The following is a 20295-nucleotide window of genomic DNA, read 5'->3' as shown; positions in this document are numbered from 1 at the left end:
TAACTTTCTCATGCTATGTTGGATTGATCCGAAGCTTGTTTCTAAGCTATCTGATGACAGTAAGTGTACGAATCTATTGAGTCTTGATTGTATTCATATAGTTTCGCATTACTTTGCTCGTGCAAGCTTTGATATGTCTATTCACTAAGCCCGGGCCAGGATATGTTCTCGTGCGTACTCCTCTGCATTATTCACCGCGTCCCTCTCACTTGCGGACCGGGGCATGTTATACCGCGTCCCTCACTAGAGGGCCGGGGCACGTATATGTATATGATATGATGACGGGGAGGTGGCCAGGATGGCATATGATGACTCTATTCACCGCGTTCCGCAAAAGAGGGCCTGGGCACGTTACATGCATATATTATACATGACATTGACATACATGAACTATGATTCACCGCGTCCCTCACGGGAGGGCCGGGGCACGTTACCTGCTTATATGATACATGATATTGGCATATTTGATACATGATTTACCGCGCCCCTCACGGGAGGGCCGGGGCACGTTACATGCATATTCGATACACGATTTTGACATATATGAATTCATCTACCGCGTCCCTCACCGAGGGCCGGGGCACGTTATTTGATACATGTATATATGACTTTGACATGCATGATCCGTGTTCGGACGGAAAGTTCATTTGGCACTCTGGATGACTCACTTATTTTCTGTACTTCCTTTGACATACGATAGTGATATATATATGATTTACGCCTGGAAGGTAAACGTTTGGTATTTTGGATAGTATTCTTACTCTGGTACTGTATGTTTGATTGTGGTTCTGTTTTCTACATTTCCTGCCTTACATACCAGTACATATTTCGTACTGACCCCCTTTCTTCGGGGGATGCGTTTCATGCCACGCAGGTACAAACGCGTATTGAGGTGACTCGTCAGCTTAGGATATCTGTTTTGCTGTTCGGAGTGCTCCTTTGATCCGGAGCCCACACTTTTGGTACAGATCTTTCAGTTGTACATGCCTTTGTGTTTATGACTATCTTGGGTACGGCGGGGCCCTGTCCCGTCATATGATTCTGTTGTCTGTATTAGAGGCCTGTAGACATGTATGTGGGTCATGGGTCATGTTTGTTCAGAGATGCTTATTTGGTTTGTGTCCGGTTCTCCCCTACACTACGTTAACATAATCGGTTTATGCATTATGATATAAATAGCGGTTTAAATGATACGTTTATGATTTTGTACGCACGAGATTCATAATATGTAAACGTAAGCGTAATTCGGTTAGTAAGTATATACGGGTGCCCATGTCGGGCACTAGTCGTGGCCTACGGGGTTGGGTCGTGACAGTTATGTAGCTGGGCAATTCATAACCTCTAAAGAAATCCCAAACCATGTTGAAAATATCATCGCCAATAATATTCCAACATGTTTGGAAAAAGAGGCCTGTAAAACCATCAGGACCACCAGCACTTGCACTATTTAAACCAAAAATAGCCTGTTTCACCTCTTCTTTAGTAGGAACTGCAACAAGTTCTTGATTCTGCTCAATACTAATCATGGAAGGAACATGTTTCATGATGTCAAACTGTGTTGGGATTATAGTTTCAAGGAATTGAGCCTGAAAAAATCTAATGGTTCTTTTATTACCTTTAACTTTTTATTTTTACTGGTGCCTGATCATTTTCTTTACTGAACTTCCTTGAGTAATTTTCTTTGCTCGACTAAAACTTTTAATGAAATTAAAGCTCAAACACACATTTCAAACTTAAGCGATTGAATAATGCTCTCAGGACAAATTACGAAGGGACTGACAAAAATAAATATATTAATCATTTACTTTATAGTCTGAACACCCTTAATCAAATTCCTGGCTCCGTCACTGATGATTTATCTCATTGTCCCGCTTTGTTCTTTCCTCTTGTCGGACTCCTCTCAATTTCATTAACCCAAGAAACCTTCTCATCAATCTCTTTTCAAACTTTCTTATTCATTTGATTTTCGGCTAACTCCAACTCTTCCTAGCTATCTTTTCCCTGCCACTTTGTTTTATTTTTTCTCTTTTCGTTTTTCTTCTTATTTATAACTTCACCTTTAAATATGTAGAGCTACATTTACGATACTACCGTCGTTCTGTGAAACGTCATAAGAACTGCCAGTTTCAGCCTTAATTTCTGTCTAGTGGTGAATCCCATACCTGGATTGGTTGGGTTAGCAGAAAAAAAAAAGTATCTTTTAGAGAAAGAGGTAAGAGAGACTATTTTGGACAAAATATCTTCAAAGAGATCTGGTGGTGTTTCTTCCTTGGATGAGATGATGATTTTGTGTAAATTTCTATGAGTGAACTTTTATGCTTTGGATATGGAAGAAAGGCGAAAGAATGGTAATGGAGGATTTGCTTCAAATGGGTCTGTGGATGGCGAACAGAAAGAAAGAGGGGGATTTGAATAATTTTCTATCAAATGTGAATTGGAGGGTAGAAATGGGGAAATTTCATATCCTTACATTTAATTTGCTGGCCTTAAATAGTAAGGACATTAAGGGGAAACAAAAAGTGGTACATTGCTGACCTACAAAGTAGGTTAGCAAAATCCTATATATATATATATATATATATATATATATATATGTATATATATATATATTATTTTTTTCTCTCACCAACCAAACATCGAAAATATTTGCAAGCCAATGTTTTCAATCGTACCAAACAGATTTGATTCTTACATGTAGTAGGGCGAATCTTGATCATAAGCATGGTTTGCTAAAGAAATGAGAAATACAATGCACTAAGCACAGCTACATTAGAGTGACTGTCAAGTAAGACATTGGGCTTAACTCACACTCCAAAAGCTAGATCAAAGGGAGAAGGATTGCCAAGTCTTATAAGAAGCTCAGGGTTCTCGTCCGTCATCGATGTATATTTTCATCATACTTCACAATTATTTGGACAAACAGTGAATTACCCCTCCCCCAACAGCGAACTCCAAATGAAAGGGGGAAGAAGGAAGGGGGGGGGGGGGTGTGGGGGGCGATAGAAGAACCGAATGGGTCCAAATTCGTTTAAAGAAAAGGCACATTACTAACTTGGAATATTGAATGATGCATAAACTGGAATTAATTGGTTATATAATCTCTTTTGTGGAGAAAACAGAAACTTATTTGGTGGTTCAACAACTACACAAAGAACATATCACAAAAATGGCATGTTTAGGATCAAAGGAAGCATTCTAGTCAAAAAAAAAAAAACAGCCGCAAAACCAAGATATCAGGCTGGAGAAAATGACAAACAAATGTAAATACACACACATATCTGAGGGTGATTGGACATGTTACCAAGCTGTTCTAAACATCAGTTGTAACTTAGTACTCCTGTTCAGCAGAGTGGATAGTTTTGTTGGGTGTGCAAACAAAGTCCTACGTTGGTAGTTGAAAAGATTGGGAAGTTATATATAAAGTGTAGGATCTCTAAATGGTGTGAGGCCTTTCGGAAAAAAATCGTGCGGGTTTGACCCAAAGCGGACAATATCACACCATGTTAAGAGTATATTTTGGACTGATTTAGCTCAACAAGTCCCTTAGTATAAACAAATAAAAATAGATGTCATGGCAACTTAGGCGACCACATTCATAGTATTACACTTCAAATTTCCAAGTCACATAAGAAATGTTTATTTCCTTATCTACAAATTAATGTTCGTCGGATTGAAACTTTTGATAGAATAAGGAGCTGTCTAAACTAGACACGTAAAATTCTGACAATCAGAGATATCATGAGCTCATGATCACAACAACAATGGTAATGGTTTTATAAATTTTTTGAAAATCCTTCTGGAATCATTTGATTCTGTGAACACATATATTGTATGCATTTCCGGTGTGTTTTTCATGAATTAGAAACTCGTTCCCCTTTTAAAGCACCACAAAATATAACTGAACTCTAATGCTTTCCCCTTCTTAAACTTATATATATATATATATATATATATATATATATATATATATATATATATACATATATAGATGTATATATATATACATATATAGATGTATATATTCTGTGAACACATATACTGTATGCATTTCCCGTGTGTTTTTCATGAATTAGCAACTCGTTCCACTTTTAAAGCATCACAAAACATAACTGAACTCTAATGCTTTCCCCTTCTTAAACTTCCATGGATCCGACCATTCATCTAGAGAGCAGGCACCATTCAAGTTTACTCTACTGATAGCACAAAAAATTCCCTTTCTGTCGAGATATATTTGTTGTTTCTAATGCAAATTAACTTTTCAAGTTATCTCACTCATTGTACAACCCCTTTCAGATGAATCGTATTCAGGGGCCGATCTACTAAGGAGCTACGGAGTGTCACGCCACACGCAAGCTTCGGAGCTACGGAGTGTCACGCCACACGCAAGCTTCGGCGGAAACTCTATATATGTATCTATATTTATATAAGAAACAACATAAAATATTACAGTGCCATCCGTAGTAACAAAAGTAGGTGCAGTGCCAGCGGCAAAGGTCTTAGTTTTCCTCTATTTTGCCAGGGTTCAAATCCACGCATGATGAGCATTGTTTTAAGTTTCATAACAATTCAGTTTCTACAAAAATACACCTACGGACTACAAATCTACAACAACACATACTAACTCTCTATAGTGGCAGCATTTGTCTGAAAATTTCATGGTTGCTATACTGAGAAAATTTCATGGTTGCTATACTGAGGTGCTGTTATGTATTTTTTATGTTATAAACGAAAACAATATACTTGTTAATTTTAAAATCTCAATTGATATAAAAAATTAAAATCTAAGGAACATATGCATTTTAAATTAAACTCCGCCTGTGTGAGCTCACTCACATTGCCGGTCCCAAGCCCGGATAAAGGAGGAGGGTTGCCGAGAGTCAATCGGAAACAGCCTCCCTACCCGGGTAGGGGTAAGGCTGCGTACATCTTACCCTCCCCAGACCCCACTATTGTGGGATTACACTGGGTAGTGACCAACCAACCATATGCATTTTAAATTAACTTTATCTCTCCTTCTACCTACAGCTAAAATTTCACAAATACCATATACACAATTTCTTCATGACCATTTTCACCCACATGCACCAGTAAAAACCTAATTATGTAACTTTTCTGAAAATTGCATATTAAAAAGAGGGCAGCCCAGTGCACTAAGCTCCCGCTATGCGCGGGGTCCGGAGAAGGGCCGGACCACAAGGGTCTATTGCATATTAAAAAAGAAAAAAGAAAAAATAAAAAATAAAAAAATGAAGGGTACAGTAGACTGCAGCTCACACATGAAATAGCAATTTTGGATAGCAATTTACATACACTAAGAAACAATGCGGTAAAGCCTTCGGTATATGCTATCATTACAACGAAAGCTTGTTTGGATGGTTGTTACCTGTTGTACTATATTGTGTTGTTAGTTTAAATATAATGTTTGTTTTGATAGTTATTTCAATTTTATTGTCTCGTATCATTAAATTCATCGTTGTAACGACTAAAAGTCTCATTTTGTGTAACGACCAATTTGATGTAATCGCGTCTTTACCTTATTTCTTTATTTCATTTTGTCTTTGCTTATTATATCTCCTAATCTTATTTTATTCTTTACCCTACATTTTTATAGTAGCTCTACCCATACCCTACTTTTCTTGTAGGTTTATCCTTCAAATTGTTGATGTGTGACCCATATAATAACGGAAAACGGTACAATCTATCCAAACGTTGTATACATCAAAACCATCCAGTACAATACAATACAATACAACACAATACAATATAATACGATACATTAATCCGATTAAACATTACAAGCTCTTTTAAAAATTGCATGAATATTATTATAACATACATGTGCGTGAAGTGTTGCCCAGAATTTGAAGGAAGAATGGAAGTTAAATGATAGATGTTGCAAACAAAAAAACAATATTGAGCTCAAAATGAACTTAATAATATTATTAAGTGCAGTAGGTAATTTTTCTTAATTACATTAATTTCTGTCATGTCATGAGGTACAAAAATGTGTATGACAATATCTCACCTAGTCTTTTTATTATTATTTTTTATAATTGATGTTCTTAAAGTATGTTTCATTTTGTTACTTTGGTTGCTATTTTTTATTTTGATACTTTGGTTGCTCTATCATGACTAAAACTATTATTGTCGGTATTAATATTTTGTTGAAGTTAAAAATACAACATTTCATATGAGAAAATATGTACCAAAAGACGTTAGAACTCGCAAACAATATTAATAATCTATATATAAGTTAAACTTATAAACGACATACCTCAAGTAATATATAAAATAATATTGGTGAATGTATTGCTAATAAAATAGAGTTTAGCTACTGTTTGTTATAATTCTAATAACATTCTTTATATGATTATTTGATTTATTGAATAGTTTAGAGTAATAAAGTATAGTCGAAAGGAATCCACAGAGAAAAGCCAAAATGACTAAAATCAAAATTGTCACCACAACAAAACATTTAACTTTTAACACTTATAAATTAGCAGTGAATGAAGTATATACTGATCTCTACAAAAATAATTAGGTATAATGTCGCACAAATTTGAACTGAAACATACACTTTCGTTGTCTATTTGAAAATTAAGTTGTTGCTCTCATATCATACAAATCATAGAAAAGAAAAAATGGAACAAAAAGGGTGAAAATGAACAACATCAATGAATTAATGTTCCCAACACTACGTTCGATAGCCGATAAACTAAACGAAAATAAAATCTTTCAGTCAAAGTAATGATCTTTAAGCAATAATCTATGAAAATTAACTTGTATTCAGACAATTGTCAATATGAATATTGGAGGCATACTGCATAAAATTACTAAAGCATTATCAAATTCACCATATACTAATAAAGGTTTGGTCAATTAAGTACCACTTGCAAGAATAAAAACACAACAAAAAGAAACAAAACAATCTCCAATAACTATACAAAATGATTTAAAAAATTACATACAAATATGGGTTTTGTACCTAATTTCAATTGGACGATCATAAGTTGACTTCAAAATGGAAAAGAAAAATCAATATTGTGAGCTGACAATAAGTTTTTCTCGAGGAATATATCATCTATTTTACTTCGAAGTTCTAATAATAAAGGAGAAATAAGTGAAATAAATTACGAAAAGTAACATGATTTGACTGTCACAGATTCACTCATCCACTGCAAGAGATCTTTTCTTCTTAACTTCAAAATGATGTCATCTCTGCTTCTCCTAAATTGTCTTCTTGTCGATATGTTCTAAACCCCGTTATAACCATGAATATTCCTGAGAGAAGATTACAAAAACAAAATATGTTAGTGAAGAGGAAAATGCTAATTTTGATACTTTGTTGTCTTTTTTATAGAGTGCAATAAAAAATCTACACATAAATAACATTAACGGTGGAATCTCAAGGGACCAAAATAGATAAAGGGGCTGAGCTGGAAGAGCAAACGATCCTAAAATTTAGTGCCTAAGAGTCATATTTTGGCCTTTTCACATACCTAAAGAATTAATTTGGCATATTGAATAACGATACGTGAATCGGTTTTTGGTATCTAATTGATGTTCAAAATTCAAAGAGTCACTGATGAGTTATTTCTAATACATCCTTCTGTCTTCTATTTTAATTGATGAATTAGTTAACCCATTCAATTATATTAAATATGATGATATGATTCATGTATTTATAATATTTTATTATATTAGATGATTTATGTCTTATTACATTTTAATTTATAGTAAGGGCAAAATGGTAATCTAACTTTGAAGGTAGGAGTTTCCCACTTTTAGTATTATATGATATGATTGACAATTTAAATATTTCAAGTTTGTAGAATTCTATAATTATAGGTTATTTTGTAAACCCTAGACTCTTAGTGATAATATAACACTTGAATTGGCGAAAAACTTTGTTCAAAATTTCAGCAAAAGGAAGTCAATAATTTTCCCTTAAAGGTTGTCCAAGAGCTTAACAATTGACTCTTCTATCTCCAAGTAGCAGTAGGTTGAGACTCTTCATCAACACTTTTGTTGTCGCATAATATATTTCCTACAAAATATTATTAGACGATATTTGAGTATGGTTGTTATAGAGAGGTAATTTTACAAAGATTATACCACTATAATGGATGCCATTATTGTTATATGTAGAATGTTGTTATAAAGAAGTAAAATATAACATGCAAAATCTATTTCGGAGAAAATCAGGTCGTTACAGTGAAATGTTGTTATAACGATTATAGAGAGGTATGGCTATAGTTGACACTCTTCTTTTTTAAACGTTAGACTATTTTATTTGTTTAATTAAGTATTAAAATAGAAATTTTCTTAGAATAAAACAGTAGAAAGTCGTTTTTTGTTTTTTTTTAATATTCTCTCATCTCTCTCCTAGTTAACCAAAATTTCCTTCCCAAACAAAAACTGACCTCGGCCACTTTCCCCTGCTCCCGGTACACCATGGCTCAACTGCCTCTGCGTCCACCATTGTAGGCTCCCTCAGTTTCCTTGTTTATTCTTTGCCCAAGTTGGCTGTTTCCTTTTTCCCCTCCATCATGTATACATTCTTGCTTTGGTTCTGTTATATTTAGTTGGATTTCGAGTTTTCCCTAAGTTTTATTATCATTAATTTTTTGGGTTATGTATTGGTTAATCTGTCACATAAAGAATGATGTATTTATAAATGTAAGTAACGATATTATTGAATTGAACCGAATTAATTCGAAATGGATCGAGCCAACTGAACGTAAACCTTAATTCAATCTTATTAACTAGCGGTAAGTTTGCAATAAAGATAGTGGACTCTATGAACACGCCTTTTTCTGAGGGACAAAACCTTATCGAAAATTATCATCTCGGAAAAAAAATCGATGGACTCCCTTGGATTTTTTTAATAGCCTCCATCGACAATTAAATAAAAAGCAAAATGATATTAGAATTTTTTTATAATTTTTGCGCATTTTTGAGCAAAATTAACCTATGGAAGTCAATCGGTTTCATTATGAAAAATTAAAAATACAATTTCATTAATTTTATATAGTGTCCGTTAGTTATCTTAACGGAATAGTAGATCGACAGAGTCCACCAATATTTGTATGATTTTTAATAATGGGGGCACTTGTGTCATCAAATCCTGAATCCGCCTCTGATCGTATTTCTATTGTATGTGCCGTACACATTCGTTGCCTTATAATAACACAACCACTTGTTCAATGGTTTAATATATTCATTGTGGATATGGATAACCTTCTTTGAATTTCTAAAAAGGAAAGCATACCAAATTTATACAGATACTAACATTGCTTATATGTTTGCAGCTAGTTTTTCAAGAATGAATTCCATAGCACACTCAGTTTCAACAATTCGAACATTTGTCTCTCATGATTCAGAACTGATACTCTCTATCAGAAAGCTTTTGCCTGAAGGCATGAGACAAAAAATTAAATTTGTTGAGCAATGTAGTAATACATTGAGTAAAAAGTTCCATGACCAAATATGTTGTTCTACCATCATATCAGAATTCTGCATGGGATTGGTTAATCCCTTAAATTTAGAAATGAGATCTAAAGAGGTACATTAAATTGCCTTTCCTAAATCAGACCGGACCATTTGCTTATTTTTGTTCTTTTTCTTTAGTCTGATACCATCTCGATCGCCAAATAACTAGCAATCTTGCATCAGTGATATTTTTTGATGATTAAAGTAGGTAAGTAATTTGTGTATGAGCTAAACACATCCAAAAAGTTTTAACAGGAGATCGATATTTCCCCTCTTGTTCCACTAGTGACCGACTCCTAATTACAGATTTCCATTATGAAAGTCAGATTGATTAATTAGAGGAAATCTCCTTTTGAATATGAACAATAAATTAACAATAACAGCCTACATATGTAAAACGTACTCAGTTTTAAGGAAATTAAGCATGAAAAGGAAGCATATTTATCATAAGGAACATCAGAGCACTTCCGATGCGCATTGGCCAAGCATCATGGTAGCTCCTGTAGTCCTCCTTAGAGCGGAGACAAAACCTGCGTTCTTTATTGCACTCGGTACATATGATAAACTCGTGCCGACGACTTATAAGATCTATGTGATCCATTAGCATACTTTGAGAACTGGTTATAATATTTGAGTAGTGCTGTCTTTACAAACATGGCAACATCTATCAAATAAGGTAATAAGACAGGATAATTTTCTGGTTCATAAAAAACAAAGAGGTAAGCAGTAGTACAATTATAACATTGCTAAATGACTCATGTGATGAGAAAAAATTGGTAGGATATTAAATTATTCCAATAGGTAAGAACATACTGATGATAAAGTGATTACAGCAAATACATGTCAGAAGAAGCTAATTTGTCTGTTCTGACTTCTGTGTTCATTACTTGAAAATCATTACCAATAGACAACTGGTTGGAACCTTCTCCAAGTTAGAACCTTTCCCGAATTATCCTAACATAAATGCACAATCAACAGTCCCTTTAGCAAGGGAGTTTTGATTTAAAGAAAATTGCAACTTGGTATTACTATTCTCAGTTAATACAGAAGTAAAACCGAATCTCTTTTGTATAGTATAACCTAACACTTCATTTCCTGTTCCGAAAGGCTAAAGAGCACTATATTGATTATGGTTTAGCATGGTTAAACTTTTTCACTCCTCATCTGCCACTTTACAGGGAATCAAATTCACAAAAATTCAAGTCTTGTACAATGCATCAGTTTCAGAATCTTCAGAGGATATTGATGATTTATTTACTGATGAAAAACAAAGAGAAACACCATGTGATGATCACTTATAATATCTAGAGTGATGGTGTTTAAATTGTATTCGTATGAACCTAAATGTGTGATTAAGAGATCTAAAACTGGTTTTGTCAAAATAAACAAGTAAACACAGACATGACAGAACAGGAGATGAAAAGAAGTCCACTTTAGCTCACTTTTGAATTATTAACAAGAATATTACACAAAAGAAGAATAGAACTTACATTATGCATTATGAGGGAATTGATTCCGTGGTGGTAAACTTGTTACAGTTTTTTCCCTTTGGAACCTGGACCATTTTCCACCTGAACGACATTAGCCTTCGTGTCAAGCCGTTGCTTCCATCGTCAATGTGGATTACACTTGTTCATCTAATGAAAGGCCACCGATCTTAGCAAGATCACACGGTAAAATAACCCCACCTCCCATATAACATCTTCCCCTCATAACACCTACTTGAATTGGATACAGAACAAAGAAGAATATAATGAGAAGCACTTATTAGTAGAATAATGGACAGGGAACGGGTAAGGAGGGGCATTGTTGAGTTTTTGCAAGAAATAATGCTTCTCATGCATAAATTTTACAGTTAATAACTTTTGAGATCCGTACTTCTACACTCAAGAAGGAAAGAAAGTAAGAGGTTTATCCAATTCCTTTTGGGAAATTTGCGCTATCTTGTGGATCCCATTTAAGGAAACCGTCTAAAGCTCACAAAAGATCAAAAATAAAACTTTTGGGCCCCAGTAGTGAGGTCTTACAATTGTATAAACCTCCCCAAACCATTCATCAAAATTACCAGCTCCAGCAAACCATTTCTTCAGCTTCAAGTTTACGTTTAGCTGAGAAGTTCATATCTTCAAATCTTTCATTTTTTCTGGTGAGGCATCGAATTTTTTTTTTCCTTGAGTAGTTCATTTCATTATCTCAGATTGGAGGTAAATTTGCTCTTCTTCCTGCTTCTACACAAAAAATCTTATGTCTTTAATGCAAGTTTTTTTTTTTAAAAAAAAAAAAAAAAAAAAGGGCCTTCAATACAAGATTTATGTGCCAAGAAATTTCTTCCCTAGAACAAAAATAACTTTTTCATGTGTAAGCAATGTGCAGTTCTTGCATATAGATAGTATATCATGTTAACCATATCTATTTAAGGAATGATTCCTCAAACATTGATAAACAATGGGAATTCTCGGTTGTTTTCTTGCACCTCTTAGAATGGCCTATTTTGCTTCCCTATGCAAATTTGTTCACATAATTTTTTCATGTTCACTAATTAAAATTTCAAAGACAGAAAATGAGCAGGGGAGGAGAATGGATGTGTGCTGCATGCCAGCACGTAAATATCAAGAAACAGAATGCATGCCAACGGCGTAGCTCCCCTAAATATGCAACGACGGCTGATGTTGCCATGTATGGGCTAAATAGAACAGTAAGTCATGGCTGGAGACTGGTATTATACAGTCATGAACTGTGATTCTCACAACTATGCAAACAGAACAAGCTGCTACCAATGTGGTGCCCTAAAAAGTGATTATTATGGTATTGTGGCTGGTTGGTAGACTGGTGATTGGATCTGCAGTGGGTGGGTCGGTTATATGAATCCTGACTCTCCATATCGCTCCATTTGAGCTGATCACATTCCAATAGTATATAAAGAAATTTACTCTACAACAACAATCTATGAGTAAAACAAATTTGGTTGGCTATACGAATCCTCACTTTCTATGTCGCTCCATTTGAACTCATCTTAGTCCCAATGTTATATAAAATAACATTGAACATAAAAACAAAAACTATTAGAAGTCCTCTATATTTCCTACTGGCATATTTAACTGACATAACTCCTTCTTGATGGACTGAATAGGATGTGGTATGCACAACTATGCCAGTAGAGCATAATGTCACAAATGCAAGACACCTAGGGATTTTGGTAAGCCATCTTCTATGTGATTCTGGTACTGCATAGTCGCTATTTTACTTTTTGACATCATATTTCATTTACTAATATCCTATTCATTTCTTTGTTTTTCAGGAGGTGACCTGAGAGAAAGTGATTTATATTGAGGGATGCGGCAACACTAAGATTTTACTGAAGATATAACCTTCAAAGACCCTTCTTCTTCTCTTGCCATTTTTCTCCTCTCTCTTTCATTTAGATTCTCTTTCTTCTTTCTTTATATTAATATATCAAAGAAGGGTCTAATCTAACTGCATTGTGATTGTGCAAGTATTCTAATTAATGAAATCCCTTGAGATTTTTTGCATTTTTTCTGTGAGGCCTATGTACTTAATTCATAGCAAGAATTAAGTATGTTAAAAGATATTTAACCAAACAATAGCCGATGTTGTTCATATACACACTCTTTTCTTCTTTCTTTATATTAGTATCTCAAATAAGGGTTTAATCTAACTGCATTGTGATTGTGCAAGTCCAATGAGAATATCATTTAATCTTAACAATCAATCAATGTTATTTAGGCCTATAGAGAAATGCATAGGCTAATGTATCACATAAGACCACTATTTAGGCCTATGTACTTAATCCACAGCAAGAAAAAAAGGAGAAACTAATTTTAAAACATGGAAGAGATAGAGGTAGACCGAAGAAGTATTGGGGAGAGGTGATTAGACATGACATGGCGTAGTTATAGTTTAGCGAGGACATGACCTTGAATAGAAAGTTGTGGAGGACACGGATTAGGGTAGAAGATTAGTAGTTAATAGAGCGTAGTCTCGCTTCTCCTTCCTTACTAGTAGTTGTAGTATTTCTCATGTAGTTTCTTATCCTTTGATTTCTATTACTATCTACTGCCTTTTGTTATTCGCTTAGCGTACTGTTTTGATGTAGTTATTGTTCCTTTTTCCTTTTTGACCTTCTTTGTTTTTGCTTTATTCTAAACTGAGAGTCTATCGAAAACAATCTCTACCTTCCAAGGTAGGGATGAGGTATGTGTACACTCTACCCTCCTCAGACCCTACTTGTGGGATTGTACTAGGTATGTTGTTGTTGTTGTGGAAGAAAAAAACCTATTATATCTCATTGCACAACCCCTTTCAGATGAATCGTACTTCTGTTGTTTGTGCATACTTTGTTGAACGCTCATTGCTAGCTCGGGAATAACAAAACCACTTGTTCAGTGGCTTACCTTATTTAAATTTCTAAAAAGCCAAGCGCAGCAAATGATGTATACAGAGACCACAAATCTTTCACATAACAAACTTTGAGTTCACTATGGAACTCATTCTTGGAAAAATAGCTGAAACCACATAAATAATGTTCCTAACCGCAGATACTAAAAAGTCCAACAATGTGGTTGCAGTTAGTTTTCCAAGAATGAATTCCACTGCACACATTCAGTTTCCACAATTCAAACATTTTGTCTCTCATGATTCAGAACTTATACTGTTTATAAAAAAGCTTTTGCCTGAAAGCATGAAAGACAAAATTATATTTGTTTTAAACAATGTCTTAATACGTTGAGTGAGAAGTTTCTTGACCAAATATGTAGTTCTTTACCATCATATCAGAGTTCTGCATGGGACTCATTAATCCCTTAAATTTAGATATGAGATATAAAGCAGTGCACTTTTAATTACCTTTCCTAAATCAGATAATTTCCAATTTCCAAATGAGTTGCATGTCCATTTCCTTATATGTTGTTATTGTACGAAGCTCGTTGGACCTCTGGGCCAAAATATCCGGACCTTTTGCTTATTTTTGTTCCTTTTCTGTAGACTGATACCATCTTGCTAGCCAAAAATAGCAATCTCGAATCAGTGATATTTATTCATGTTCTGGTTTTGTACTATTGAATGGTCCTTCATCAAGCTGAATACAGAATTAGCAACCAAATGATGGAAATAGGTAAGTAATTTGTGTATGAGGTAAAGACATCCGAGAATAATTTAACAGAAAATCGATGTTTCCCCTCTAGTTCCACTTGTAACTGAGTCCTAATTATAGATTTCCGTTGTTACTTGAAAGCCCTTCTATCCCTAAAGAAGTTCAAAACTAATCAATAAACTAGGTAACTTGTGTCCAGACAGAGACAGAGCCTCTTTTGAGAAGTAATGGAGTACATCAGTTCATGTCTCTTGTGAAATGTTGCTTCTGAAGCGGCAATCTACTTGATTTATGATAATCATCACAATACATAAATACACTTAGATGAGTTTAAAAGGAGCCACATGGATTAGGAAGATTCATATAGTCATCCGGACTAGCTAGGAATTGAGACATAGTTGTATAACAAACATCATCAAGCATCATGCACATGCTTCAGAGATGCAATCAACCAAACAATTCATATTGGAATTAGTCTTATTTTGGAAAGTAATCAACCAGAATAAGAGCCTTGGCGCAACTGCTAAAGTTGTTGTCATGTAACCAGGAGGTCACGGGTTCGAGCCGTGAAAACAGTCTCTTGCAGAAATGCAAGGTAAGGCTGCGTACAATAGACCCTTGTGGTCCGCCCCTTTCCCGGACCCCGCGCATAGCGGGAGCTTAGTGCACCAGGCTGCCTTTGGAAAATAATCAACCAAGATCATAGATTCATAGGACAATAAATGTCACCTCTTCAAGCCAATAAACATAACTCATCATCAAAGATCAGTTCTTTTGCCAACAAAATCATCTAGATGAGTATCACATATCGAACGTGCAATGCAGGCTAATCTTTTCTAACTCAGTTTGTTTAGAATGCTCATCAGCCAAATAAATGTACTCAAGCAAATACATACATGAGATCTTGAAAAGGAAAGACTAAAAAGATGATAGCTCATCACTAAGATGACCCCTACAAAAAGAAAATAACAATACTACTGTTATTGAATTCACAAGATTAAGAATACTGTAGGAGTCATGTGTGAGCAAAACCGGAGTGAGCTCTGCAAACACACTTTCTTCCTCTGCAACCACTTGATGATGCAATCTCCATGAAATTCATGGCCGCATCGAAGTGTGCCAATGATATCTTCATCTTGATATTCAAATAAGCAGATAGCACATGCTTCTTGTTCCTCAAGAGCAGCATCACCTTCATTAACATCTATATTTAGAGCAACAGGAGCATAATATGTTCTTATTTCTAGATTCTCAGATATTTCAGCCTCAAACTCCTCTTCTTCTTCCTCCTCGTCCTCTTCTTCTATAATTTCTTCAACAATTTCATCATCAAGACTATTACCAAAAATCGACTCAGATATGTTATTCGCAAACTCCCGTGCCACCTCTACTTCTTGTATAATTCTTAGAATCCTCTCAGATAAGTCAATCTCAAACTCCTCTTCCTCTTCCTCCTCCTCTTCTTCTATAAATTCTACAACAACTTCATCATCAAGGCTAATACCAAAAATTGACTCAGATATATTATTCACAAACTCCTGTGCCACCTCCACTTCTTGTATCATACTAAAAACTCTCTCAGTTATGTCACTAGCAAACTCTTCTTCCTCCTGTTCTTCTTCAATAATTTCTTCATCCATTTCATCAGGAGCATCATCAAGAATCGGCTCAGATATATCATTCGCAACCTCTTCTTCTTCCTTCGCCTCCGCCTCTGCCTCCTCTTCTTCTATTTCTTGATCGATTTCATCAACTCTGTGATCAAGAATCAATTCAGATATATTATTCGCAAACTCCTCCGCGTCCTCATCCTCTTCTTCTACTTCTTCTATTTCTTCATTGATATCATCAACTCTATTATCAAGAATCGACGCAGATATATCATTCACCAACTCCTCCTCCTCCTCCTCCTCCACTTCTTCTTCTATTTTTTCGTCGACTTCAACAACTCTAGGATTAAGAATCGACTCAGATGTACGAGTAGCAAAAGAGGGACCTTGAGACATGTTTTTTGAGAGAAAGAAAACCAGAGTTTTTGGGGTTCTCAGGTTTAATGACACTGATGTTATTGTCTAACTTATTTATAGGACAAAATGAGTTATTAATGGATTTGATTAATAGGATTTGGGTAATCTCAAAATGAGTTATTATTGGATTTAGTTAATGGATTTGAGTAATGTTGTCATAACATTTTGTTTCATTCGCTTTCCCCTATGTTTCATTTTTCAAAAGATGTTCACACTGGGATTTCAGGTAAACAAAAAAAGATGTTCACTAAACAAAAAACAATTAGCGTTAGGTTAATAGATAAATGGTTTAGATATTCTTTAGTTAACCTTTTCAAAAAAAAAAAAAATTAAAATATAAAACACGTTAATTTTTAATGTCTATATAAATATAGTAATCAGCAATGTTACTCGGACTCTCCTAAAATGTCGTCGGATGCCTGTCGAATCCTTCAAAGTAGTGTATTTTTGAAGAATCCGACATGAGTGCGGCAACACTTTTAAAGAGTCTGAATAACTTAGTTAATCAAAGTAATGATAGCAGACATCTTATATAATTACTTAATCTATATATAGTGATTAAAATATATGAAAGTGCATCGTTAAATATGTCTTAGTGAAGATAGTTTGGACATATCTACAGCTTACGTAATTCTATTTATAGTTGAAATACACATATGTTAATTTAAGTAATATATTTTAGCAAAAATAATTTTTTTAGTAAGGAAATTTTAATTGTTTGGAAAAATAAATTTTCTACTTTTTGTCAAGAAAAATATATAAAATTTGCAACAGAAAAATTACACTTGCTACTAAGCAGAAGAATCATTTTTTTCTGAAAAATGTAGCCAATAATTTAACTCTTCATAATAGGTAGTACTTCTTTTATTAAAGAAAAAAATAACCATTTCTAGTTTCTACAAATTTGCTCATATAAACATGTTATTAGTGTGTATGTATATGTGTGTGTGTGTGTCTATATATATATATATATATATATATATATATATATATATATGAATTAGAATCTTCATTCATGCGATCAAATCTCATATATATGGCATGAGGGAAAAAATATTCCCGCAACTTGATTAGGTCATTGAACCACATTAATTACTTTAACCAGTTTATGTCTACATGAGTTTGATGAAATGTCGTGCTTTATCCTTTGCCAAAAATGTTATAGACCAGAAAAAGTTTGATTTATTTCCTTTGATTAACTGGTTATTTTGTATTACAAATGTCGAGATATAAATAACAAGAAGAATGCGGAAAGATCATGTAGCATTTCAATAGATGTTACAGTGAAAAATAAGGCTTTAAGACAAGTAAAATTCCGACTAAACTCAAGACAGGTATTCCTTCAATGCTCCTTCCAGGTATGACACATATATGTATAAAAGTTCTATCTCATTCCCACAATAAGACAAGTAAAATTCGAACTAAACGCTTCTTCTATTGTGCATAATAGCAATCTCATTGAGTCATCTTGTGTAACAACTAATAATGTCTTCTATCATAAATTGTCCTTATTTTTGTTTTTTACATAAACATGTGCCTTTAGAGTTAAATGACAAGTGTTTTGGTTATCAATAGAAGTAGCAATTTCTTTTTGTAAAGTTGGAATTGAAGAAAAGGATTATGACTCTTGGACAAATTTAACTTTGTTAAAAGATGTTTTCTTACATATTTCTCTAATGCTTTCCTTTTTTAATATTTTTGTAATTAACTCAGACTTTCCCTTCAACTTAGTTGCGGCCATTAATAGGTTATGGAGATAATATCTCAAATGGTCTCAGAAAGTCACTCAACTTTGTTGTCTAACCCAAATGTCACTCAATTATTTTTATTTCACTTAGAAATTCACTTAACCTATTTAAGTAATTTTTTCATTAAATTTTGCTGACATGGAATTTTTATTCAAAGCCATTTTTTTAAGAAATAAAAATATACTCATTTTAACCATTTTATTAACTCACCCCTATTTGAGCCGACCAGCTAAAAATATGAGCCAATACAACTTACATAAATTGACAAAAAAAAAAATTGAAAAATCAATATCTTATTTCATACAGAAAATTTATATTGAAAAATATTTAGAAAATCAATATTCTAATTGAGCAACTTACACATCCACTGAATTAGATGGAAAAATAGTATTTTTATTTAAAAACTATCAGGTACTTCTTTGATTTCTCTGCTTCTCACTGCTGCTTATATATCACCGATCACCATAACTGTTAATCGTTTGCAACTTCACATTATATCCAATGCACCAAAACTCATTTTGTGTCCTTCAAGATATTGATTTTCCAATATATTTTTTGTGTAAATTAATATACTGATTTTTCAATATATTTTTTGTCAATTTATGTAAGTTGGCTTTAAATAAAAATTACATGTCAGCAAAATTTAATGAAAATATCACTTAAATAGGTTAGGTAATCTTCTAAGTGAAGTACCAATAGTTGAGTGACTTTTGGGTTAGAAAACAAAGTTGAATGAGTTTCTGAGGAGACTACCCTTAGTTGGGTGACTTTTTAGTTAGAAAACAAAGTTGAGCGACTTTTTGAGTGAACAATTGTTCTCATAGAATGTCCTTCTTTCCAAATTAGGGGTGGCTCAAGTGAAGTCTAGTAAAAATTTTGCTTTAGACCCCCAAACTTTTGAAGCTCCAAAACTTGTTACAGATGAATATTATGAACTTATTTTATCTTAGACAAAATTGAAGATTGTAAAAAGAAGTATAAAATTCATATAATAAAAGAAAGATAAAGTTATCTACTTTTTAAGATAAATATTTTTAAACTTTGAACTAAATTACTCAAATATTCATAATATTAGAAATAATTACAATGAGATCAAAGGTAATGTATTTGAAACACATGGCTAACATCTTATTAACTTGACTAGATGCACGGGCATATGCCCGAATTGTTGTTTTTGTTAATTAGACCTTTTAAAAGGTTCTTCAACATAATACATGAGTCTAATTGCAGCCTTCCATAAGTCAAAATCATCTTGTATCTCCTTAATAAGGGCAAGGACAGTAGGATTCTTAGAGATATAGGTAACTCTCAAACTCTTGAACATCCGAGCTATATGCTCAACAAATCTCAAATAGCATGCCAAAGCAGGCATACTGTTCACACGAAAGACGAAAAGTCACTATATTCTTTAATTGGAGGTACAGTCTCATATGATACAACATGAAACATACATTACTCTCTACTATTAGCCCTTTTTACTGTCATGTTGGCTTCATATTCCAAAAAACATAGCTACATGATTACAAATAAAGTTTAAATCAAGATGTGTCAATACAGAACAAACAAACTAAGAACTTGCTATTAGATTAACAATTTCAATCATTTAAAGTCACAGTCTGCTGTCCACATCAATTTTTGATGATCAACCAAGCAATAGCTTTCTCTTTTGCTCCTCATTGGTCTTCTTCTCGTCAAATCTCCAGTAGAATAACACCTAGGGCTGGGCATAAAACACTGAAAATCGAATTACCGAACCGAACCGAGAATTTCGGTTCGGTTTTCGGGAATAAAATTAAAAAATACTGTATTCGGTTTCGGTATTCGGTATTCAATAAAAATACTGTTCGGTATTTCAGTTTTACTGAATACCGAAATAATTTTCTGTTGTCCTTAATTTCCTCTACTTAAGGTCTCCTTA

General features: G+C 33.8%; 1 protein-coding gene across 1 annotated transcript; it reads right to left on the bottom strand.

Moving 5' to 3' along the window:
* Window positions 1–15591: 15591 nt before the first annotated feature.
* LOC132637851 (uncharacterized) lies at window positions 15592–16608 on the bottom strand. Its single transcript, XM_060354880.1, has one exon. The coding sequence runs from the start codon at window positions 16606–16608 to the stop codon at window positions 15592–15594; it is 1017 nt and encodes a 338-aa protein (XP_060210863.1).
* Window positions 16609–20295: the final 3687 nt, after the last annotated feature.

This window comes from Lycium barbarum, chromosome 4 (genome assembly GCF_019175385.1).
Source record: "Lycium barbarum isolate Lr01 chromosome 4, ASM1917538v2, whole genome shotgun sequence".
Taxonomy (NCBI): Eukaryota; Viridiplantae; Streptophyta; class Magnoliopsida; order Solanales; family Solanaceae; genus Lycium; species Lycium barbarum.
Note: the sequence above shows the minus strand (reverse complement) of the source record. Positions and strands in the feature narration are given on the sequence as shown.